Genomic DNA, 25,133 nt, shown 5'->3' with positions numbered 1-25,133 from the left:
AATCTTGACGCCCTGGTCAGCAGTATCCCCCGTCGCATTCAACGGGTTAAAGAGTAAAATAAAATTATTTATTTTATTTTAGATATAAATATTCTTACTGTTGCAATGTTTATGCGCAAATACTATATAAGCAACCATCATGCATGCTATCTCTTAAAATGAGTACATGTGTTTTTGTTATTTTATGTTTATATTTTGTTTATTATTAATTTAATTCTTCTTTTATATTATTTTAAGAAAGATAAATACCTGCCTCGGTAGCGCAGTAGGCAGCGCGTAAGTCTCATAATCTTAAGGTCGTGAGTTCGATCCTCACCCGGGGCAATTTTTTTTCATATTTATATGAATAGTAAATATTCTATGAGTAAAATTAAAATAATTTTTGAAAGTACTTAATTCTTATTAATTGTAGTTCATAACTTATTCATTTATTTATTTAAAGTATTTCTATAATATTAGAATAAAAATTATAGGTACACAATACTTGATTTATATATTCAAAAAGGTTTTTTTCTATAATGTAGATATAAATACAAAGATAAAAATATAATAATTATTTTTTTCTTCTTCTGACTTCATTTGGATTTTTTTGCATCCAATATTTGACAGGACCTTTCGTTCTTATGCCCAACATAGCTGATTTAGAATGTACGTCGCGCATAATAAACGGAGAATATTCAGCTATACAATCATCTTCTAAAGGATTATTTTTTGTACGTGCTAATCTTGATGGTCTTTGATGAGGTAATGGTTGATCTTCATAAAGAATAGGATTGTTTGCGTGTTTTCCACCTTTCGGGAGCGGCAAAGAAAACTAAAAATTTATAAAATGTTTACATTATTATTATTATTATTCTAAGAATATTAATATTAACATATGAATTAACAACAACAAAAAAATATGAAATTCATACTCTTTTTCCTTTCTTCGAAATTGGCTTTCGGAAATTGATATGAACTTTTGGTTTTCCTTCATCATCTAATGTAACTGCAACTCTTTTCAATGTTTTATTACCACAACTAGGACAGAAAACTTTTGTCATAATACTAGTAGTTTTATAACACGCGTAACATCTAAAAATGTACGTCCGCATTTGTTTAATTACTCTTCCATCTAATGAAATTACATTTAATCCTATTTGTTTTAAAACATTTTGCATAGCAAAGTCCATTGTTAAACATGCAACAGTTACAGATTTTTGTTCAAGAAAGTCTGAATCAAGTTCTTTCTTTACATCACGAATGTTTCCTGAAATAAAGGACACTTTTTATTCATACAGATAGTTATATGAAATATTGAAAAATCTTACCAGGCGTAATCCAACCGCTATCATCATCATTATCATTGCCACCTTCATCATCATATTCATAATTATTATCATTGTTATCATCATTTTTGCCATCTTTATATTCACTATGCTGATCTGTATCATCATAGTTTTCTTTAATTGGAACAAGAATATTATCAATATTATGTTCAATATTATTTCTATCTTGAACTATAAAGTCTGTTGATTCACAAGTTAATTTTGAAAATATTGTAGATAAATCTTCTGTTCTGCCTTGATCTACTTCAGAATCTGTTGTTTCATAATCGGATTCACTAGCACTATATTCCTTATAGTTTGATTCCAATTCTTCTTCTGTTTTTTCATAACTCATATTCTTTATGCTATTTTCCATATTTGTTTCTATCTCATTATTCTTATTATTTACTATACAATTTTCTTGTTTTGACTCTTCATCATTATATTCTTTTATATTATCTTCAACAACATCTTTCTGTACATTAAAAAAATGTGATTATCATATTAATCATTTAATAAATTACTGTATTAATTTAGATGAAAAAATATTTACATTTTTCTCTGGCATATAAAAGCCAGCTAAGGGTGTACGAAGATCTTCAGTTTTCTCAACATTGGAATCCAGAGTCTGTGCTACCGTTGGTTTACTTCTTAAATGATCAGTTCCTATTTTTTCTTTTTCCAGCTGATATGTTAATGCAATTACTTTTATATCAGTAGCTGATAAACTAGTGTAATCACCAGTCTTTTTAGCAAATTCTGTCACTATAAGTATGAAGTAAAAATTAGTATACATTAAATTTACAATTTAACGTGTTAAGACATTACTGGACAAAAATTAAATCTTTTTACCAAATTTGATGTTTTCAGAATATGCATTTTGTATTTTTAAATCATATGGTAAGACAACAAGTCTTCTTAATTGTCTTTTACTTGTAACTTCATTTACTACATCTTGCTCTGTTATTATATTTACACCAACATCCTGAAATTCATATATCTTTATTATTATATTACTAATAGTCATACAATATTGAAAGATTATATAAAATCAGTATTGACAAATATAATTAACATAATTAACATAAATGTTACTAATGAAATTATATTTAAAAAATAAATAAATCATATTGAGACATTACACTAATATAAGAAAAACTTCACCTGTAAGGATGCATTTCGGATAAAAGCACTTGTATCAACAACTAAGTATTGCACTTTTTGTGTTGCATTCATATTTAACAACTTTTATAATATAAATCTTTCATAAGTATATATCCACGCGTTTTATAGAAGTTTAGCACTCGTTAAGGTTAATGCACGTTTCTATGAATACTATATATGGGTATATGTTAAGCATACGAGTACACTATATTATTATACATAGTTATATTCTAAACTATATGAATTAATTTTATTTATTTATAAATCAAAATTAGCAGATGTGGAAGAGAAGATCGTTTGCTAAAAAACTGTAGAAAAGAATACCATTTGTTTAAATATCAAATAAATATAGCATATTTTTTCATGTAAACAATCCCTAAAACCATGTTGGCAGTGCCTGATTGCTTAATCATATGATTAAAGATAAACAAAGTAAATTATCAGATATTTTGTTGTCATCCATTCCCGTTTTTAATTGTTTACAGTTGTTCTTAAATAATGTTAACAATTGTTCTTCTTTAAATATTTAAACATTCAATTTTATATAAAACTTTAAAATAACAGTTATACTACTTACCAACTACATATTGAATAAAATCTATATCTATTGTTGTTATATTTCCTAATATTACTACAAAATTTGTTATACTTAAGTTAATGAAACTATGTAAAGAAATATTCATTAAAGGAATGTGAAATTAAATTATATAAAAATGTTGAGATGATCATTTGATACTTCTAAATTATTGAGAAAAACATTAAACAGTGACCAAAAAGTTTCTCAATTGACAAAGGGGATTCCTGTAATCAGTATGAAAATGGAACAAGAGTACATATGTCTACGTAAAGAATTCTTATCAGCTGCTGAGGGCCATGTTAATAAAATTGCATTAAATATACTTAAGGAATACTATAAGCAATCTATAGATTCAAATCGCAAACTGAGTCAAATTAAAGATTTATCAACATTATTGAATACATTGGAAAAACGTGATGTTCTAAGTTATTATAATGTGGAACCACTTCTATATATATCAAATAATTTTTTAGATGATTTTCAAATACGAAGCAAATTAAATAATTATCAAATTTATATTCAAAACATGCAACATCCTTTATCACGTAATATGTATCAGGTATCAAATGGTAAGATAGTTTTAACATTTATTATCTGTTTTAGTCCAGTTTCTGCATTTTTGTCTTAGTATAAGACACTTTTAATTATGCTAAATAACTTTTTCAATACATAACAGAGAATAAAGATGAGGATAAATGTAAAATATCATATGTAACTGAAAACAGATCATCACAAATAAAAGTACTTGATGATGTGGAAAATCAATCAACATTACAGTACAAAGATCTTAGAAGCAGTCATCCTACACAGGAAGCTATGTTACAACAAATGAGTAAGAATAATTTATTCTTCTCAATACATATATTTTTATTTATCCATAAAATTAATGTGAAAAATATTTTTTAAGTATTATCACGCATAAGTGAAAGAATTGGTCGCTCTTGGAGAGATACCCTCAGATATTTGCAAGTTCCTGAATACCAAATTGATATAATTCAACATAAACATCCTTTTCACTTGAAAGAACAGAGTTACGAAGTAAGATATAATTATAATATGGATTTATTTCACATAAAATTCTTTACATAAAAGTAACATAAATAATTTTTAGGCTTTGAAATTATATATGACTCAGTATAGTAACAATAATTGGAAAATAAATTTAATACATGCTCTAGAGAAAGCAAGACGCAGGGATCTGAAGGAAATTGTTGAGAAACTAATATTAGAATCGAATAATTAATGATTTAAAGGAAATTAAAAATAAAAAAAGTAACATACATAAAAAGTAATTTATGTTTTTGATATATTTGTAAGAAAAACTTGGACATAATAATTTTTCAAATAATTAAGAGAATATTATTAAATATTACTATGCTATCTTAAAGTGAGATAGGTTGCTGTATTTTGGATCACCACTTACAAAAGGCAACCTAGTATGTAGGTTTTTTAAAAAATCTTGTTACAGCAGTCTTTGTTGTTCGTATAAGTAACATTGAAGATGTACATAGAAAAATTATTCAATTAAATGTTAGCATATTAACTGTAATTGATGTATGCTATATCTTAAAAAATACAGCAGCCCATATTTTTTATAATCTATTTTTAAATTATACATTATACTGATATAAATTTTATATCAATAATATACATCTATCCCAATATACATATTTATTAGCTACTGATCAGAGATTTTACTAAGAAAATATTTAGTTATGATAAAAATGTAGATTTTAAACATTCTTCATTAAATTTTTCTTTTATTTATTTGGTTTAATAATCTAAATTTTGCATAATATCCATATTAATAATATATGTGTAATGTTATTTGAGAAAATTTTAATGAATAGTGATAATAACATGATATTAATGGGATCTAAGTAAGATAGGCATGTTTTGTTTGACTCCCTGCTTTAACTATAACATCTTTATGTATTTGGTAGTATATAGTAACTTTTGATGCAATTTTTAATCTTTCTTTTAATTTGCGTCTGTAAAGAGAAATGAAGTAATTAGATTTTTTGCCAATAAATATTTTTACATATATATTATATGTTATACATATACAGTACAAATATATATTATTTACCCAATTCCTAGAGCGCTATCTTCATTATGGCCATTTGCGGTCCACACACCAATTTTATCTCCTTTTGGCCTTATGTTTACAACAGCCCCACAAATATCATCTGAATGTCCATTAAATGCCTCACCAATCATACATAAAATTGTTTCTAGCCACATGCGATCTAGATCTGTACTTCTTTGCTTTTTATCTACATTTATAAGCCACCTTCCACCACGTTTATTAGCATTATCTTCCCACATGGGTCTGATTCCTTGTTTGAACATACTATAGTCACAACCTTGTCTTAATTCTGATGCTGCCTTTATATGATTGTATAAACTGTTGTTAAAATATAAGTATTATTAATTTAAAAATATATATAAGAATAATAAATAATCAAGAATTACTGGATTTTGATACCAAATTTACCTCCAAAAATCTTCAACGGTATCAAAGCTTGTAATTTTTCTTTGACTTTCTTCCCATGTTTTATTTCTGTCTGGTTCATAATACCAAAGAGTCCATGTATGTTGAAGTGGATGTTTAATTAAAACCTCCGGCGGGAATTCATCGAAATTTACTACTTCTGGTTCCTTCCTTTCAACTTCCTGCAAATAATTACAAATCATAATTTCAAATTTAGTTAGTTTTCTATCTAATTTTACTTTCTAATATTTTTTGTATTGATTTCTTTTATTTTATATAATGTAAAATACTAAGAATTGAATTCCATGTAGCGTACGAATGAAATTAATTAAAATAATATTAAAAATGATTTTAATATCAGTAATACAATATGTCTTTTTTAAGCTCGTTAGACAGACAGTTTTCACCATGCTTAGGAGCAGATGGGAGGGGTAAGAGTAAGAGGCAATGAAGTGACCACGCTGTCATAAAAAAAATATTTCAATTTTTTCCCCAGCGTATGAATTGTAAATAGACTCGAAAGTATTATCGTGTTATTTTTACAATGCACGTAATATTGCAAAAATGTTGGGAAAAATACCTCAATTTCTTCTGTATTACTAGTAGCCATGTCACATACACTACATGCACAATATGCTCGCTCGGTGAACTAATAGCAAGGGCATCTGTCGGCAAAATTTTTACACGAAATTTCCTTTCCCTAAGATAGAAACGTGAAATTGCATCGGCACATCGGAGGACTGCCGCAATAAAATTTAAATAAGATGATTAGGTGAAGAATAAAACGATCATCAGTACTATTATATTACAATATTATAAAAAAAAACAATCGAGAAATATGATTCTATATTTAATCTTTTTTTAACACTTTCCTCGTTTTGATGTTGAACCAATATTATTTCAATACCGCGGGAATTTTTTTAATGTAACGTATCATTTTATCCGATATAATGACATCGGTTGCATTTGTTTCATTCTCTGTTTTTTTCTTAATTATGCAATTGTTTTTTTTTCCTTTTATGACATTTTAGATTTTCTTCTGTTAACAGATGTCCTAAAAGTATATCAGAAATACATATCAGTAAATCCATGATTGATTTATAACATTGCGATTTTTGTTACAAAGGCATTTTAAATAAAGTATTATATGTAAAGCAAATTATATATATAATACACCTATAAAAAGCTATATCTAATTTTGTAATATGTATTATAGATATTTAAAAAAAATTATACTAAAACAATATAAAAAATACGTACACAGTAGTTTGGGGTAAATTAATATGAGCAAAAGCAAAATTTTGTTCAATATATATTCAACACGTTATGTATATGTAGAAAAAGCAGAAATAGATTATTTATTATACCGTAATAATTATAATAAGTAATGTTGGTTACTCTATTTATTTAACATAAAGAATTTGAAATAAAGGTTGGTATCCCTGAGATACACTTCAATATCCAGTGGCTTGACACTGGCGGTTGTCGTTATGTCGTACAATGTATTTATATTATAATTTAGGGAACGACATTTTTTCTCAAGATTACCAACAGTTCTATCTTCAGTATGAAACGCTCGGTAATAATTTATTTTTTTATTTCTCGTAATTTTACAGTAATGATAATATTAATAATCTATATTTACTCCATAAATAGTATTTTTAAGTAAGGTTAGTTTGACAGCGGTTTTATAGAATATTTTTATGTATATAACAAATTGACCTAATGTTACAGTACCGATAATATTATGATACTAAATTTTTTATGATAACAGAATTTGTATACATCTTCCCATTTTTAATTCATAATTGTTCACTTTTCAGATAACTGAAGAAAATGGAGAAGCAAAGAGATCTTTTGTTAAACAAGAATGTATCAATTTTGGATATGATGGTTCATATCCTGCTTATACTTCATCATCTTCATCTCCTTCAACTGTCACACAACCTTTACCAGGACAACCACCATTACCTCCCATGCCTCCTCCTTCTAGTGGAGTTCCACCACCTCCACATGTATTTGGACCAGTGCCTTCTCAAGTTACACCTATACAGGCATGGACACATCCTCCTGCACCATGGCAATGGATAACACCTCAAACATCTCCTTTACCTCCTCCACCCCCACGTGATATAACTGCAAATTCATTTCAAAGAGAAATGCCTCTCAGAGGTAATTACATGAGACGAGAAAGGTTTACACACAATAAAAGTAATATGTATGTTCAAAGAAATAATTTTCATCGTAAAAATAGAAGACTTCCACGTTTCGGACAAACTCAGGGTCAGTTTGATCAAGCAGCATATTTTGGTGCAACATTGAGTAATAACCTTGGTTTGGAATGGCAAAGAAATAATTACACTGCCTCTACAGGTGATACAATTATGAATCACATGCCTCTTCCTAATCATCCTTTGCCTCCTATACCACCAGGGATTTTGACAAATAGACATGGAGAAGAAACTTCAGATCAGGATGCTAAAGTTGTTCTGGTAAGATACAATAAGATTTGTAACAAATGTATTTATTTTACTTAATTATTCATTATTTATTTTAGGAAGAAGTTGTTGTTAAAAAGAATAAACAAAGAAAACCTATGTCCCAAAGTTATCCTAGTCGACCATGGAATAGAGAAGATGCAGAAAGAGCTTTGAAAATTGAAAACGAATATAATAAAACAGTCAAAGCTCAGAGTTTAATAATCAAATTCCCAGATCCTGATTTAAATAAAGATATTGTGAGGGAATTTCATCCTGGTATACAGAATATTCATTTTCAGAGTCCCAGTGGTCCTAGATATTGTTTTATACAGATGGCAGAAAGTGTTGATATTGATGAGGCAATAAAGGAGTTGGAAAAAATACCCTTTGGAGTAGGTCATTTGAAAGTTGAAAGAAAATCCCTAAGGGATGAAGATAATCCCATGCCTGAAGAAATAGATCCATATACATTATACATAGGAAATTTACCAGAATCTGTTAATGTTAATGAAGTAAAGAGTAAGTTTCCAACAGCTGCTCGAGTAGATGTAGGGTATGCACAAAAAATGAGAAATACACGGTAAGTTATTTATTTCACAAAATATGTAATAATCATATATATCTTTCTATAATATTGTATATATTTTGTTTTGTTCTATAGGTATGCTTTTATAAGGTACAATAGTGTGGATGAATCCATATCTGCTTATAAACAAGCACATGATTTAATGTGGGATACCAGAAGTATTATTGTTAGATTTAGAAGACAGCGTGGTAATACTTGTCTTCCTGGAGAACCTAAACCTAATGTTAAAAGGGTTAAAGAAGAACCAAATAGTAATTCACAAATAAAGAAAGAACAGAAAGCTAATCATACCGAAAAAAGTGAGGCAAAACTAGAAACTGATGTAGGAAATAGAATACAAGATAATTCTAGTAAAATGCAAAATAAGACGTCATCTCAGGTCCAAGAACAAAATGCAGATTTGCAATCATCTTCTTCCTCTACACCAACTTCAATTGCATCAGCCAAATCAGCACAACAACAACAACCATGGGTAAATATACTTATATACATTCTGTATATCAAGGAAATGATGAGAAAAATGAAATAATAATAAAAATAATACCAAAACTAGATAGGGTGGACTAAAAATTAACCTTCCTTTTAGACTAGTCAACCACCTCAAATACCTTCAGCATCTGAAGCTCCTCCACCTTGTTCAACAGAAAGAGAATCGGTTCCAGAAACAATAATGCTTACAGAAATTAAGGAAGAGCCAGCAGATTATGAAGAAATGGAATGTAATATTCGCTCTGATGATGATATAGACGATGATATAGATGATGACGATGATGACGATGAAGAAGAAGAGGAAGAAGAAGAAGACGATTCAGATGATAATGATGATGATAACGAAGACGATTATGAAGATGAGGAGGAAGATATAGATGAAAGTAGAAATTTATCGTTAAATAATAAACGAGAAATTGCAGAAGTTAACGAACCATCTGATGTATGTAAAACATATTTAATCACTATGTATATCATTTCGGATTAAGCATGTTTATAATAGTATTTTACGTTTATTGTAATTATAGTATATATTAAAAATATATAATAAATTTTTGAGTGTATATTAATTTCCGTGTTTTTTGTTTCAGCATCTTGACCAAATGTTCAGTGAATTAGAGAACATGACTGGTGACATCGGTTTTTAATTCGTTAAACTGAACTCTCATACCGATTAATATTTAATTTTAAAAAGAGGTTGATATCATGCAGAATGTGTACATAATTCTAGTTCAGAAGTGAGATGAATGTAACGAGTGAGACTGCATTTATTTAAGTATAATGTTAGTAACTGAGTTATATTTAAATACTTTTGTACTGATATGTTTTTACCTTATAGATTTTTACGCTTACATTTGCTTAGAATATTCTTTATGTAAACAATTGTGAATATTATTAAAATTATTTTCTGTATTTTTAGTTAGATCTATTTTTTCTTAAAAACATTTTTTAATTCTCTAGGATTAGTTAGTATGAACCTTAAAATTCTTTGAACTTTATTTTATGAGTACTGAAAACCCTTATAGTTTTAATTAATTTATATTTTTCTTTACGAGCAACTCGTATTAAAAAACTAATATTTAGTACATAAACTGGAAATTCTTGTTTTCTTTTATAATTTGCATTGCGATTTCTATAATTGCAACTTATACTTCCAAATCAAAATTTTGATATATAACAAATAGATAACATATAAGAGGAGTGTTTTTTTATGTAAAATAAACAGATTGCAATTTATATTACAATAGAAATGTTTTAATAAATTCAAATTAAGTGAAGCAAGTATAAAATAATATTTTGCGAGAGAATTATAATTTGAAAATTAAATGTATTTCCGGTACACACAAATGCCATCTACTTCCTATCAGTCGACCGGTAAGAAAGCGCGGGTATCGTTGCCGGTGTAGTTACTATTTTAATTGTCGATATTTATTACATTCATCAGTTGTGCGAATTAAAAGTCGAGCAAAATAGCAAAAATGTTTGAGGCACGTTTGGTACAGAGTGCGGTTTTGAAGAAGGTGTTAGATGCAATAAAAGATCTTTTAACCGAAGCCACCTTTGAATGTTCTGATTCTGGTATTCAAGTACAAGCTATGGATAATGCTCATGTCTCCTTAGTTTCTCTTAATCTTAGAAGCGATGGCTTTGATAAATATAGATGCGATAGAAATTTATCAATGGGCATGAGTATTGCATGGTAAGATGTTAATTTCAATGTAATATTTACAAAGGTTATGGCTTTTCTCTTTTTTCCATAATAAAATAAAGAGTAGATAGTTTTAAACAAAAGAAGTACCTGTAATTCCTACCTTTTTGTAAAGACAAAATGTTTTATGTTCATGTATATATAACAAAGTGGAATTACATCAATTTCAAATAGTAAATGAAAATTAATATAATGGTTTTAGCATGTCCAAAATTCTACGATGTGCTGGTTCAGAAGATACAGTGACATTGCGAGCATTGGATAATCCAGAAAATATTACATTTATATTTGAATCACCAAATAAAGAAAAGCTTGCAGAATATGAAATGAAACTTATAAATATGGATCAGGAACATCTTGGTATTCCTGTAAGATTCTATATACATTAATATATATAAAATTTTTCTTTTAAAGAATAAAATTATAGAATTTATTAATTATCACAGGATACCTCATATTCATGTGTCGTAAAAATGCCATCTCAAGAATTTTCACGTATCTGTAGAGATTTAAGTCAATTTGGAGAATCCATAACTTTTGCATGTTCTAAGGAGGGTATAAAGTTCAGTGCTTCTGGAGATTATGGACAAGGTATATCATTTTTTTACGTAATAAAACGAAATGATAGGAAGGATTATACTAACTTATTTTTGTATGTTAATTATATAATACTTACATTAATTATATAAGCATTGCGTGTCTGTAACATCTTGTAGTTAACACTATTCAAAAGTTATATAGCAACTGCCTGAAATTAAATGACCTGAAAAGTATTTGTTTGCTTGACCTTTACTATTATGAAGAATAGACCATACATGTATTTATGTATATGTTTGCTTATATTTGTATATTTAAAGGAGATAATCCTTCCTGTAGTAAAATTCATTAAAATACAAATGAATTATGAAAAATATATATTGCACAATGTAGAAATAAATCTGTACAATGAATATTGTTATAAATTACAGTTGCACTCATGTAAATTACTTTTTTCAGCCACTGTTAAGTTAGCACAAACAGCAGATGCAGATAATGAAGAAGAAGCAGTAGTTGTCAATATGCAAGAACCAGTCAAACTAACATTTTCATGTCGTTACCTTAATTGTTTCATAAAGGCTGGGCCTTTATGTGCACAAGTACAACTATCAATGTCTAATGATGTGCCCCTAGTATGTGAATACAAAATTGGAGATATTGGACATATTAGATATTATTTGGCACCAAAAATTGATGATGATGAAGAAAATTAAATTTTTATACACTTTCAAACTTTTAAGCATCTTTTTTAGTGTATAAGTCAATAACATTATAAATATAATGTATTATAGCACTGCTTTAATTTCATGTATTTTGATTTTCTTGTTCATGTATTTATCATATTATTAAAGATTAAGTATATTTCGAGATTTTACTAAAAACAGAATGATATTATTGCTTAGATAAAAAAAAGATATATTTTAATATTCATTATTGAGGAACGATTAAGGATAATTAAAAATACTTTGAAGGTCATATATTTAAATTTTACATTTAAAAGTCATTTGGCTCGTCACAGTGTTAGCGTAACGTAGAATTGACACTTAGATTCATAATAGAGTGACACGATCATGATTAACATGGTAATGTGGTGTCATTCTTATAAGATTCATATTGTTACCGTTTGATAAACTGTGACAATATTTTGATAATATTGCGTTTTTTACATGTAAGAACTCAATATATTTCCAAAACATTTGATAAATTTTGAATTATGTGTTACTTCTTACATCCTAGCCTAATTAAAGTTTAAATTTTTCACTTATTTTTAATTATCTTATTTCTTATACCTTTTGTGTATAAGCTAGTTTAATATAAAAATACATGATTAGTTTACGAGCTGAGGGAGTAAGTGGGCTACCGTGGATGGAATAGCCTAGAAGTATACAGTTAAATCTTACATAATTTGGATCTCGTATAGTTACTAAATAATTATATATTAATCAATAGATGTTGATTTATACTATGAATTATTTCACACGCACATACTGCGAAGACTTGTATATCGTTAATCCTTATTCTTACGCATTTAAATGAAACTTTTAATCAAAATAAATATTTTTCATATCCTGTTCTATGTTCAAGAAATGAATTTAAGTAGCAACGAAACATGACACTTTGGCAATAGTAATCAGCCTCTTTGGTTTTAAAGCCCTGGTATTGCTTTTGTGTTCTTAACATAATAGCTTCGCACTTAAAATTAAAGCCATTATTTTTGTACATAATAAAATGATCAAGACACATTCACATTAGTAAATTACACTCACGTATAATTATTGAATTTAATGGAAAAAGAGAATACTGAAGTTACTCATCTAAATTGTAATAAAACTAATCAAGCTGTTAATATCTGCTCATTTTCAAAGAAGATGCCACGCGCATCGATAACATTTAATTATTTGGACCAATTTGACATGCTTATGCGAGATTATCCATGCATATACTGTTCTTTCAGTCTATAAATATAATTTTAAAAAGTATGAGATGTCACGTGACATTTACTCTATGAATGAAGTATCAACAAGTAAAAGAACATGTACAATTGAAAAATTATGTAAGGGCTTAAGCATTCGTGTTGCCATTACTCCCATATAAGCTGGGATGTACATACTTGTCATGCAATGTCCTTAAATGCCTTAGTAAATTACTTTTTACGTTAAAGCCTTTTTGACAATAGGAACAAAGAAAAGGCCTTTCCCCTGTATGCGTTCTTTGGTGAATTACCATGGATGCATGGCTTGGAAATTCTTTTTTACAAATGTTGCACAATTTTTGGTGACTTTGAAGCTTTCTTTGTTTAGGAGGCGCCGAGTTATTCATCACAGCTAACTGCTCTTCTGTATGTTCTGTCTGTATATGGCGTACCCATTCTTGAGGCGTTATGTACATGTCACCACAAAGATCACATTTTAAAGGTGGAAAATCCTTGCTGTCGTCATCCACCTCGCCCTGTAAAAATAATGCATACGATGATAATTTTATTCAACATCCAAGATATTAAGTGATATTTTGTTATTCTTACCTTTCTCCTTCTTCTCCTACCTTCGGCTATATCAGCGTGTGTCAATTCAATGTGTCTTACCCAATCCGATGGCTGGTGAAATGTTTGACTGCACATGTCGCATGTTAACGGGGTGTATTCTTCCTCTTCATCTGCGCTATGTACGATTTCCTATAATGATTTGTATTATATAATTTTTTTTACTAAAGGAAACTTTTTGCACATCTTTTATTCAAGAGAATGCTTTCAAAATACTACGCACCGGTTTTATATCGATCTCATGATCTATCGTTAATGAATCCGATGGATCATCCATAGCTTCTTCCCAAATTGGTTCATCTTTCACTAAAAGATCCAGGTTCAATTCGGTCTAAAACATGTAATGAAATGAAAATATTTTATTCGATATGATAAATTCTATTAGATAATATCATCTTACGTTTTCACCATCTTCGCTTTTAGATTTGTTAGATTCCACATCGCTGTTAGTAATTCTTCTTTTTTTCCCATTGGTCTCCAGATTTTCGTTATTCTTACTCTGTTCGATATTTTTATTTTCCTCCAAAACTTTCGATTCTGGTTCGCTAATCTTCTCCTCGATTTTCTCAGTACTTTTTCTCTCTGAGGTAGGTTTCTGAACGTCATTTTGCATTGGCGTCTGTTGCGCATTTTCGACAATTTTCTCTGTACTTGGTTGAACCAATTTGATTTTTTGAATTTGACCGGTTAAAGGTGGCTGCTCCCGTTTGTCTCGATCCACCTTCTGGCTATTCGATTGTACATTCTCCTTTTTACTTCCGCTGTTGGATCTCCATAAACCGCGTACACGCAGTATATCACCTGCTTTTAATACACCTTCTAATTGATCATTTGTCACGGTAGCTTCACCGCTGTACATGTATTGAATCAGAATTTTTAATGTGCGATATCCAATTTCTGTTGGTAATACCTGCAATATAATGTTACACTATTGACTTATCTCGTATGATTTATATATTAACAGATCAGTAATGGAATAAGGAAAGATATACGAACCACAATTATTGGAGCGTTCGTATTTGCACCGAAATGACATGTTTGAAAAATGTGACTGAGATACGACGAACAAGCGGCAAGGACAAATCGATGAGCCGCCACGTGCCGGCCACAGGACGTTGCTAACAAGACATCTGCGAAGGATTCTGAATGGAGTAACGTCGCGACAGAGCTGTGCAGATGCGCGCCATAACTGTGCCATTTAAGTTGATAATTCTCCGAAGGAACGATGGCCATGTTTTCTGTATCATTAACAAACAGAAAAAAAAACATTCTGTTACAGATTTTGTTAGAGAACGATATCTATGTAGTAATACACATATTCCATTGTTGTATTTGTTAAGCCTGTTGCGTCGACCGCGTTTCGTTTATATTCGTATAATTCTTGTATCGTGCATTTCTAAAAAAGGAATTTATAAAATAATACACAATAAAAGATTAATAGACATTTGGAAATACAAAAAGATAACGATCTGTTTCAACGGAGCTTAATAATTCTAATAATCTTGCAAAAGTACTATTAGATACTAAGAAAAGTAGTATCTCGTATATTATTGTTCCTTTAATAATTGTATATCATTTCAATAGTAAACAAATAATCGTCATTTCATGATGATTATTATCGATTATCAGATTACTAATATTATATTTGAATATAATTGTCGAAGACACTTCATTTGCAAATTTCTTTTCTTTTTATCGAACTCGGATCGCGGCGTCGAATGTTTTCCAATATATACGTTTCCGTTACTAAAATCACAGAAAAAAACATCACGAGGAAAATTCCTTTGATTACTTATGATGCAGGTTGGCTCGATTTCAATACAATATTAAACAGATTCGAACGGAGAACGGAGCATCGATGATTATGAAATAATTACGCACTCTCTTCAGCACCCCACATTCACACCCTTATCTGAATCCTCGTTAACGTTCGTTCAACGATCGTGTGCACGTTGTACATAATGTCTTTGGAAAAAATAATCTTACGCGGGACGAAACGTCGTTGTCGCACTCGAAAATCAACGATCTTAGATCGTTTCCATAGCGAGGATCATTGATTGCTCAGCGCGTAAACGGTTGCATGATATTGCCGCTCGTCGCACGAACGTCGAACCGCAAAGAACTAAAAATCTCGGCTGCGAAACGTTTTACAGCGCGTCGTTACGTTGTCAACGTGGTTACCTGACGACATCGCCCAGAACTTCGCAACGCGTCACTCGGCTTCACCTCTCTCCCGTTTTTCTTATTTTAATTGTAACACGATAATCCTCGAGATCTGCGGCACCACACAGTGTATCTCGCACGCGTCGTTGGTGTTTTGAAAGGCGCTTCGCGCGGATACGGGACACGGGGCAGATATGAGCATCGAACCGCCGCGTAGGGGCCTAAAAATCGATATTTCGGTCTTTGCTCCATCCTCTCCGGCGGTGCAGCCGTGCTCGCTTTCGCGGCTAGGTAGGGTGCCCCCTGTTCATCATCGATTTTCCCGGCTACCAATCGCACGCATCCATTTATCGCATCGATCGCCCGAGCTGATTTCAGCGTTTGCGTCCGTCCGTCCATCCGCCCGCTCCACGATTCAGACCCGTGCACCCCGCCGCACCCGACCCCTTTCCTCACACCCTGCTCCATATCCTATCCTCTGTTCCACCTCCCACCCTGAAACCACCTCGTCAGCTACTACCTTAAGCCGTATAGACGCGACTAAACGCGACCCTTCACGATCCTTTTCGTCAGCGACGCCGGATACCACGATATCACTTGGTTTGCTTCATCCACGACGCCCCAATATTGACTCCATTGCCTGTTGATATCCCTCTATCCTTCACGTCACTTCTTGTCACACGATCCTTTTATTATATTCGGTTAATGCTTAATGCTGCGTTGCAACTCAGAGTGCACCGATCACGTTAAAAACGTAAGATCAAAAAGTCTGTTGTCGCCCCTAGCGATGCGTTGTATATTGATTTTTTCAAATTTGCGTAATGATTTTACGACGCGGCGATAAAACTCTAGAGTTCGGGTGAGTGTAACGTGGAATTAGACGAGTGCAATTTTTGTTGTTGCTGAATTCGTTCAATGCAAAAACATATCTTCGTTTGTTGAGTTAGATGACCTTTTTTTCTACAAAAAATTTAAATTCAGATGGGGTTCTTGCTCGGATACGATAGTAAGAGACATATACGTTATTAAACGCAGCTTACCTATTATACACTATGTTATTATATTGTTTAACGATCGATTTTTCTTAAAAATGTAGGTTGTTATTCAATACTATAGTAATGTAAATATTACCGAATAAAATGCAGCGATGTTCGCTCGAATCTCTTTGTAAATAGTTCATTAACCTGAAATGCTGGATCTATAGATCTATGAGGCAATATTGCGGGGTTAGTTTATACATATATGCAGTAAAATTTTTAGAATCGCTGCTGCTTTGTTGCTGAACATACCTGAAGATGGCGTTCACAGTGAGATTCTTCGATTTTCAAGATTCCGTTTGAAAGTGTGCATGTATATGTGACAACGTACTGCATTGCGTCGACGACCCATTTTGCAGTAAGAGCGATAAGTTACACACCTTCCTCCCATTAAATAATCAATCTCATAGTTCGAACTACAGTTCTCTATGTGCATAATTAATTTACGTGTACATGGTTATTTCTTCGGTGTATTTCAATCACCATTAGAAACTTATATTATTAGAGTTAAAAATTTATTTTGTATTATTTTCTAGAAGATCTACTCCTTCGTACAAACTCTGATAGTAATATGTAGAGTGTTTAAAGTGGTATTGCGATTTTTATGCGTTCTCGCGCTTTTAAAATCGCGATTTTCTTTTATTATCGATTTCTCGCTAAAAGCGTTGCACTTGAAATCGAAATCGGTTTCTGTACTAGGTCACGTGGCAATAAGATCACGTGGCGCTTCTGCATACTCCGTTAGAGGGAAGCACGGATAATCTCGAGCAAGCACGACGGCCAACAATCCTTTCCCGTAAATACATACATACGTTATTGTCATCAAAGTGAGGTCGATTAACTAAAACAATACCACGGCTTCCAAAAATGTAATGCTCGTCGCGGCATTAAAGGCTATATCGAGAGTGTACAAGTGTTTATATGTCACAGTCAGAAGTGACCTAGTTTACAAATGAATTTTCGCTTCTGAATTTTCTTTGGCTATGACCCTGCAGTGAGTGTTCTTGAAGTCGGTGGTCTCCGTGAGACAGTAGCGATACTGTCTCGAAAGTGAGTTCATGGCTGTTTATAGAATGCGGAAGAAAGTAAACGATACCGTTTAATCTGTTTAGAACGAGAATTTTTATGAAATATGAGTGTCATTGTGTTTTCTGCGAATGAAACAATTAGGTTACGTTGACAAGAAACACGGTCCTTTACAAGTACTAAACAGCATAATAGCATTTTGTATGTCTATGGTAGGGATTTTAAAATGTTTTATTTATACAAAATAACAATGTGTGTGAAAGCGCACAACATTAATGTTTTAAACTTACACATTTGTGATTAATCTTTATAAAGATTAGATAAAATCAAAAAATCCATATGAATCAGTGCAGTTATCTATAAAATGTGTTACAGTTCATTGAGAAACAGCAGTAGATCAAGATGAAATATGATTGTTCGAACACTCATATGATGACATTAAATAACCACTACACAATCCTAATGAATTATCTCTTACAAATTGGATGTTATATATTTGTACATATGAGGAGTGCATGAAGCAATTTGCTTACATTTGCAAAATGCCGCACATAACACGAAAATGGGAACTTTTCCCAGGCAGAAATCGATTTTGCTGTGATGGCAGAGTAATGATGGCACCACAAACTGGAGTATTTTATGTGACTGTGTGCCTCATTGCTGGAACAAGTGGATTATTTTTTGCTTTTGAGTAAGATTATTATTTTTAAATTAGAAATCACATATAAAACGAAATCATATATATCAAAAAATTGTTCTAACAGTTTTATGTATTTTTTTCTAGTTGTCCATTCTTAGCAGTTCATATAACACCTGCTATACCAGTTATTGGTGGTCTGTTATTTATTTTTGTAATGTCTGCTTTGTTTAGAACAAGCTTTAGTGATCCTGGAGTTATTCCAAGAGCAACACTCGATGAAGCTGCCTATATTGAAAAACAAATTGGTACACACAAATATATTTCTTAGAAATAATTTTGATTGGTTTTATGTTTTAGTATATTGTAAAGTTATATTCAAGTTTACATTGATTAATTTTATTACAATTAAAAAATTTGTCTTTTACATATTGGGTAAAGAGGTACCAAACAATGGTAATTCTAAAATGTACAGACCACCACCTCGAACAAAAGAGGTATTAGTCAAAGGGCAACCAGTAAAGTTGAAATATTGTTTTACTTGTAAAATATTCAGACCACCAAGAGCTTCACATTGCAGCTTATGTGACAATTGTGTAGGTATGTATACTTATCATGATTTATTATAAAAATTACTTTTATGAAAATCTAGAAATATGTAATTATATTTTTAGAGAGGTTTGATCATCATTGTCCGTGGGTGGGGAATTGTGTTGGCAGAAGAAATTACAGATATTTTTATGCCTTTATTGTGTCCTTGGCATTTCTTTGTGTTTTTATATTTGTATGTGCTGTTACACATTTAGTAATGCGTAAGTGTATTAATTAAAGCAAATGAAAGATAAAAAAATTAGATGGTTTAATTTTTTATTTATTTAATTATAGTCACAAAAGACGTTAGACCATTTTTAGACGCAGTAAGGATATCTCCTGGAAGTGTTGTTGTAGCAGTTATATGTTTTTTCTCTGTATGGAGTATTCTTGGTCTCGCTGGTTTTCATACATATTTAACTACTAGCAATCAGACAACTAACGAGGATGTAAGCATTATTAATTTTAGCCAGTTAGCTGTGGAATTTAGTTTTAGAAATCTCTCATGGGATAGATAAATAAAATCAAGCGATGACGAGTATACACATCAAACGCAGAGCAGATGCTCCTATTGTAAGTTTTACAACAAAATTAAAGTAAAACAATGATGGCTTATATTATTATTCGAAAAATTAACAAATTCATTGTTGAAAAAATTATTGCCATAAAATATTTCAAAAAAGAAAAATTACGAAAAAATATAAGAAATTCAGTTGGTCTTTCTATTGTGGTACTTTTCGAAATAGGGTATCGCACAAAGTAGCACTTTACAAATCGAACACCAGTACCATAACACATTACGAATTCCATTTTTTGAACAGATGGCAGGTTTTCGAAGTGGATTTACTTTTGGTAACTGGTAAAAATTAGGGAAATATTTTTTGATGAGATGTGTAGGTTTTGTAGTTCGACTCATAGTTGGTTGACCAAGTTTCGAAGTTTGTGTTTGTTGAATTGCATGTTCTTCAATAATTTGTTCAACACATTTGATTAAAAAATTTAATCGACTTAGTTTGGTGTTATCTTTTTTATATAATACTTCTAGATAAAAAAGCACATAATGTCTATAAGATAGAGAAATATTTTCCTTAGTATTTTTATTACATAATATACAATTCGGGAATAACCGATATACCAAAGAAAATAATCTAATTTTTCTGCAATGCATAGCAGTTTTACTGGCAATATAAAGTAAACATACCACTAAATGATATTTTTATTTCTTCTCACTAAAATTTGGAGTTTTTATAATAAATGGTAATTTTTTATTTTACACGACGAGTATACATTAAACGCACCGAAGTAAAGTTTTTGTTTGGCGTGTATACACGTGAAGCGCTGTTAACTGGTTAATAATTATGTGTTTGAAATTATTAAACAATTTAAAATAATTTGAATCATTTTTATAGATAAAGGGGTCATTTTCAATTAAAACAGGACAAGAAAGTTTTAATTTATATAGTCAAGGAAATATATGTGGAAATTGTTTCTATGTATTATGTGGACCAGCACCACCTAGTTTAATTGGTAATTCACTTTCAAATTTGTAGTATTCCCATTTTAATTTTTGGAGATGTTATTTACCTATATCGATTTTTATAGATCGAAGAGGTATAGTAACACCCGAATATCGTGCAGAGCAAGAAAGAGTTAGTGGTGACAATGTAATTACTAATAATAAAACATATGGTACAGTGAAAATCGTACAACCACAGGTATTGAAATATTTATTAATTTCCTTGTATTTTATATATATATCGTATTGTATAATATATTATTATATATATCGTTTTTCTTTTCTTATCATTGCAGTCTAATGGTACAACTGTTCAAACAAATCCCAGCCCAGATCTCACAGGTTCCATGAACAATCTCGTTTCTGGTCAGCATTCACCACAAATTGAATCAATAAACGGTGAGTTGAGTCTTCTAAGGCATACCGCTCATTATCCTGAAGATCTTCCAAAATATCCACGTCGATATATTAATGACATTTATGCTCCGGCATATCCTCGGCAACATTGTTTTCAGGAACCTATGAAACATGTAAAGTATGATACAGAAATAACAAACCCAGATTTTCAAAAATATCCATGTAGGTGTGAGGAAAATTTACATAAATATTCTCATAGGTGTAGGGAAGAGTATCATAGATGTTCAGATAATAATTTGATATATGATCAATGTGTCGGTGATCAAAAATATAGTATTGATCTTCAAAAATATCCACAAAGATATTCTGAGGATCCTATACGATATAAAATTGATGACAAAACCATTTACACTGATCTCCAGAAATTTCCACAATGCTATTCTGAAGATCCAATACGAATTTCTCAATCTCAGCATACTCTTAAGTATAATAACTTGAGATGCACTGTTCACGGATTAAAATATCCAATATCAAAGAACCTCTTGCCAACTGTTGTAATGTCACGAATATTAGGGGCAGGAGGAATGCCAATTATTGGTCAAAATGCAATAGGACTTGCAGTTAACAGATTTGGTTCAGGACCTTTAACTAATGCTTTTTCTTATGTAGAAAATTCTTTATGTCCAAATGATAGCACTGAAGAAGATCTTTTAAATCAGAGATTTATCATGAGCTCAATAAGCGATAATGATGATATTTAATGTTCTTTATAAGATAATTTTCTTTCTCTATGTTTCTTAAATAATATTACTCCATCTATTGAGGAAAATTAAATGGCTATAATATACTTGTTAACAAATTTTTTAGTATATTAAAATCAAAATAATATAAGTTCTAATTCTATCCTTTATTATTAATAAAAGCTTATATAAATAAAGTTTTGATGTATATATAAATATTAGTGAAGGTAATAATATCTAAAATGACATTTATAATAATAACAAAAGTAATCATTATTATGATGATTGTTCATGTTTTCTCATATTATAACGTATATAGATCTTTATAAACAAAGAACATTCTAGTTGAATTTGATTGTTAACAACAGAGATTTATTTATTTTTTGACTGTTCAATTTGGTATTGGACATATAGATATTTTTTTTAAAAAAAGAGAAAGGAGAAATTAATATTCTTGTTATAATGTTATATAGCCTGACTGAGAATGGGACTGAAATATTAGTTTCATTACAACTTTTAATACTTTATAATGATATACTTTTTAAAAATACGCGGATAATTAAAATTATTTGTTTTTACATTATAGAGTATATTATAAACAAATGGTATATGATATATTTAATTCAAAGTCAATTTTACAATGTTAATCTTTAACGTCAAACAAAGATTAATTTGAATATACATATTTGAACCATCATCAAGTATATAAGATAAATTTAAGTTTTTTACCGTTTAGCCGCACTTTTTACATGATTCAATAAATTGTATTTCTTTGTTGTTTAAAAATTACGTCCTGTTATCGAGGGCTCAGAGCATACCGTTTGGTAAGTTAATTTTGCTTTATTTCACTCGTCATTGTGTGTATGTTTAATATGAATGAATTGATATTTATTAATAGTTGTTAATAAACACTTTAAACACAATATATACGTCCCACATTATTGGAGACTAATTTCAAAATGTTATATCAATTTAAGGGTTTATGGATTGTGACTAATTAATTAGTTCTTATTACGGGCACTGGGATTGTGAAAATATGTATATAAGTATATGTATAAATAAATATGCACACAGTTTCACATATGTAAGGGATATTTTATAGATTTATGATCATATGTGTAATATCAAAATTGTTGTATATTATACAGCAATGATCATGTAAGTTATTTATTACTATGATTTTTGGTTTTAATCAATATGTACACATAGGAAAAACATTAATATGTCACCTTACTGCCTGGGATATTTTCTTTATTGCAGTTTAGTTTTTATTTATCTTATTCATTTATGCAACAAAATTACACAGTCAGTACTGCACTTTTGCAATGAGTTGCATTATATAATTTATGTTGCTAATGAGCGTTTATAACAGCTTATTATTGGACTTCAATGGCAATTATTGAAATTCTAATATTTTTTGTATATTGTATATGACCTGTATATATATTTAAATAATTTTGTACATTTTATTGTTATTAACATTTGTTTTTAGGTAGTACTACAAACAGCGTGAGTCAACTTGTTACCAATGAAGTACCACTAGCATCACTTAATATAGCTCCAATTGATATTGATGAAATCGCTCCGCTGCCTTCCCGTCAAAGTGTTGTGGTTTCATCCACGTTAGATACGTCCTCTATACCTTCGGTAACTGTAACAACACCTTTGTCTGCATCTAGACTTAGATTATTACAAGATACTACCATGATAGAGTCTGCTTTAGACTTAGATTCGCTGGAAGACGCAAGTGTCGGTAGAGGCAGTCAGGCAGGACTTATAAAAATGGGAGCAGTATAAATAACTGAATCTATTTTATCTAGTTAGATTTTATCTAGTTAGATTATAGATTAAGTTTTTATCTAGTTGGATCATAGACTTTTAAAGTTTTCGACGCTTATCGAAGAATAGTGCAGGTCGAACTTTACCTTTTTCAGATTGTACCTGTACGTGTATGTTGTACCATCTTACAAATTTAATAATTATTGTATAGCTTACAATATGTAGATGCACAAAATCCATGCAAGAGTAAAAGAGTAGAATTATTATTTGGTTTATGACGAATTTATTTAAATTTTAATTAATTTAATAAAGGAATAGCTTGCTGATGTAATATGTCTCTGTTTTTGATCTGCACTATTTATTCATTACATTTAGCATTGTTAACTTCATTCCAGCCATTTACATCTTTCTTTTTTCATTATATGAAATTAGTAAATGAAAATATTCCCTACCTACAATATACGTATATCTATATATAAAATGTGGTGATTTAACATATTATGATACTCTTACTGTTATACATAAGCAGATGATATGTGAGTTAAGGAAAATGTACTGCTTAATCATGTCTTAATATAAATTTATATCTATTTTTCTGTTAATATAAACTCCAACTTCACTGTATTGGAGTAACAAATTTCATTTTTAACTGCAGTAATATGTACATTTCGAAATCTTCGTCAAATAAAAATTTATCATCAAATATTGAATTGAAAGCACTGAGAAAAAGTGTAGTAGTTAATATGTGTGCAAATTGTATTATTAGAAAATGTTTATATGCATTTAAGCGAATACTACTAAAAATCAGAAAAACTACAATTCTTAAAAATTATAATCTTAACTTTATTACAAACTAACTGCTACTAAAAGTATGAAGTATTATTTAATTTTACTTTTCTACATTGGTAAACTTTTTCATAATTATCCCTTTTATTCAATTTGCTATGTACAGTGTAAAGAGAATTTTGTAAATATAGGAATTTTCATATATATTAGCATAGTTTTGCAAGCATTTGAACAATTTGTTATAAAACAAAGTGAATTGTACCAAGCATTTTCAAAATAGGAATATCACTGCCTCATTTATAAATAATTTATGCGTCGCCATTGCATGTCATTATTTAATTTGATGTAATCAGAAAATAGAAATTATTTATACAATGAATTAATGAAAAAAGAAACGATTTTACTAGTTGTCATTTTATCTTATACTGATTGCCATTATATTGATTTTGAGAGTATCTTTTTTGTACATATGTGCGTGTATAATATCATATGTATATACTGTGTAGATGTTATTATGATAAGATAATGTACTATAAGTTAAAAATATACCAATATGTTATATCATATTAAACCTACTTCAAAATTCTTTAGCAGGTATAAGATGATGATGATGCACATAG

General features: G+C 30.0%; 7 protein-coding genes and 1 non-coding gene across 15 annotated transcripts; 5 read left to right on the top strand and 3 right to left on the bottom strand.

The window, feature by feature from the left end:
- Positions 1-251: 251 nt before the first annotated feature.
- Positions 252-324, top strand: TRNAM-CAU. Its single transcript has one exon. It is a non-coding gene; the product is annotated as a tRNA-Met (tRNA).
- A 164-nt stretch (positions 325-488) lies between these two features.
- LOC100644181 (RNA-binding protein NOB1) lies at positions 489-2,647 on the bottom strand. The gene is made up of 6 exons (XM_003398460.4): positions 2,472-2,647; positions 2,160-2,292; positions 1,861-2,072; positions 1,311-1,782; positions 915-1,249; positions 489-814 (listed from the first exon to the last, which is right to left on the bottom strand). The coding sequence occupies exons 1-6, from the start codon at positions 2,541-2,543 to the stop codon at positions 554-556; spliced, it is 1,485 nt and encodes a 494-aa protein (XP_003398508.1). The 5' UTR covers positions 2,544-2,647; the 3' UTR covers positions 489-553.
- Positions 2,648-2,870: 223 nt separating this feature from the next.
- On the top strand, positions 2,871-5,094 carry LOC100648684 (fas-associated death domain protein). Its single transcript, XM_003398495.4, has 4 exons — positions 2,871-3,617; positions 3,725-3,880; positions 3,956-4,086; positions 4,160-5,094. Exons 1-4 carry the CDS (start codon positions 3,284-3,286, stop codon positions 4,289-4,291), a joined length of 753 nt encoding a protein of 250 aa, XP_003398543.1. The 5' UTR covers positions 2,871-3,283; the 3' UTR covers positions 4,292-5,094.
- On the bottom strand, positions 4,338-11,567 carry LOC100647630 (eukaryotic translation initiation factor 4E-1A). 2 transcript variants are annotated; one of them, XM_012312383.3, is made up of 4 exons: positions 11,482-11,567; positions 5,546-5,724; positions 5,138-5,455; positions 4,338-5,039 (listed from the first exon to the last, which is right to left on the bottom strand). In XM_012312383.3, the coding sequence occupies exons 1-4, from the start codon at positions 11,512-11,514 to the stop codon at positions 4,925-4,927; spliced, it is 645 nt and encodes a 214-aa protein (XP_012167773.1). In that variant the 5' UTR covers positions 11,515-11,567; the 3' UTR covers positions 4,338-4,924. The 2 variants fall into 2 exon arrangements, with proteins under 2 accessions (XP_012167773.1, XP_012167774.1); XM_012312384.3 differs by lacking the exon at positions 11,482-11,567 and adding an exon at positions 6,123-6,262.
- On the top strand, positions 6,968-9,879 carry LOC100645454. Its single transcript, XM_003398469.4, has 6 exons — positions 6,968-7,121; positions 7,366-8,034; positions 8,100-8,602; positions 8,684-9,080; positions 9,195-9,539; positions 9,688-9,879. The coding sequence occupies exons 1-6, from the start codon at positions 7,110-7,112 to the stop codon at positions 9,742-9,744; spliced, it is 1,983 nt and encodes a 660-aa protein (XP_003398517.2). The 5' UTR covers positions 6,968-7,109; the 3' UTR covers positions 9,745-9,879.
- Positions 10,366-12,553, top strand: LOC100646427 (proliferating cell nuclear antigen). The gene is made up of 4 exons (XM_003398476.4): positions 10,366-10,796; positions 11,008-11,173; positions 11,252-11,396; positions 11,802-12,553. Exons 1-4 carry the CDS (start codon positions 10,576-10,578, stop codon positions 12,053-12,055), a joined length of 786 nt encoding a protein of 261 aa, XP_003398524.1. The 5' UTR covers positions 10,366-10,575; the 3' UTR covers positions 12,056-12,553.
- LOC100650089 (zinc finger protein 271) lies at positions 12,304-17,466 on the bottom strand. 5 transcript variants are annotated; one of them, XM_012312386.3, is made up of 7 exons: positions 17,334-17,466; positions 17,176-17,250; positions 14,878-15,119; positions 14,282-14,791; positions 14,105-14,212; positions 13,864-14,013; positions 12,304-13,790 (listed from the first exon to the last, which is right to left on the bottom strand). In XM_012312386.3, the coding sequence occupies exons 2-7, from the start codon at positions 17,222-17,224 to the stop codon at positions 13,404-13,406; spliced, it is 1,446 nt and encodes a 481-aa protein (XP_012167776.1). In that variant the 5' UTR covers positions 17,225-17,250; positions 17,334-17,466; the 3' UTR covers positions 12,304-13,403. The 5 variants fall into 5 exon arrangements, with proteins under 5 accessions (XP_012167776.1, XP_012167778.1, XP_003398554.1 ...); XM_012312388.3 differs by lacking the exon at positions 17,334-17,466 and adding an exon at positions 16,565-17,004 and having other exon boundaries at positions 17,085-17,199; XM_003398506.4 differs by lacking the exons at positions 17,176-17,250; positions 17,334-17,466 and adding an exon at positions 16,063-16,339.
- On the top strand, positions 17,359-25,096 carry LOC100651212 (palmitoyltransferase app). 3 transcript variants are annotated; one of them, XR_007225537.1, is made up of 10 exons: positions 17,359-17,439; positions 18,483-18,798; positions 18,892-19,052; positions 19,186-19,344; positions 19,419-19,556; positions 19,630-19,784; positions 20,745-20,862; positions 20,938-21,050; positions 21,148-22,772; positions 23,441-23,656. XR_007225537.1 is itself a non-coding variant. In XM_020865146.2 (10 exons), the coding sequence occupies exons 2-10, from the start codon at positions 18,593-18,595 to the stop codon at positions 23,743-23,745; spliced, it is 1,458 nt and encodes a 485-aa protein (XP_020720805.1). In that variant the 5' UTR covers positions 18,178-18,319; positions 18,483-18,592; the 3' UTR covers positions 23,746-25,096. The 3 variants fall into 3 exon arrangements, 1 of the variants encoding a protein (XP_020720805.1); XR_007225536.1 differs by lacking the exon at positions 17,359-17,439 and adding an exon at positions 17,829-18,319; XM_020865146.2 differs by lacking the exon at positions 17,359-17,439 and adding an exon at positions 18,178-18,319 and having other exon boundaries at positions 21,148-21,250; positions 23,441-25,096.
- The last annotated feature ends 37 nt before the right edge of the window (positions 25,097-25,133 follow it).

Source organism: Bombus terrestris, chromosome 10 (assembly GCF_910591885.1).
Source record: "Bombus terrestris chromosome 10, iyBomTerr1.2, whole genome shotgun sequence".
In the NCBI taxonomy this organism is placed as follows: domain Eukaryota; kingdom Metazoa; phylum Arthropoda; class Insecta; order Hymenoptera; family Apidae; genus Bombus; species Bombus terrestris.
Note: the sequence above shows the minus strand (reverse complement) of the source record. Positions and strands in the feature narration are given on the sequence as shown.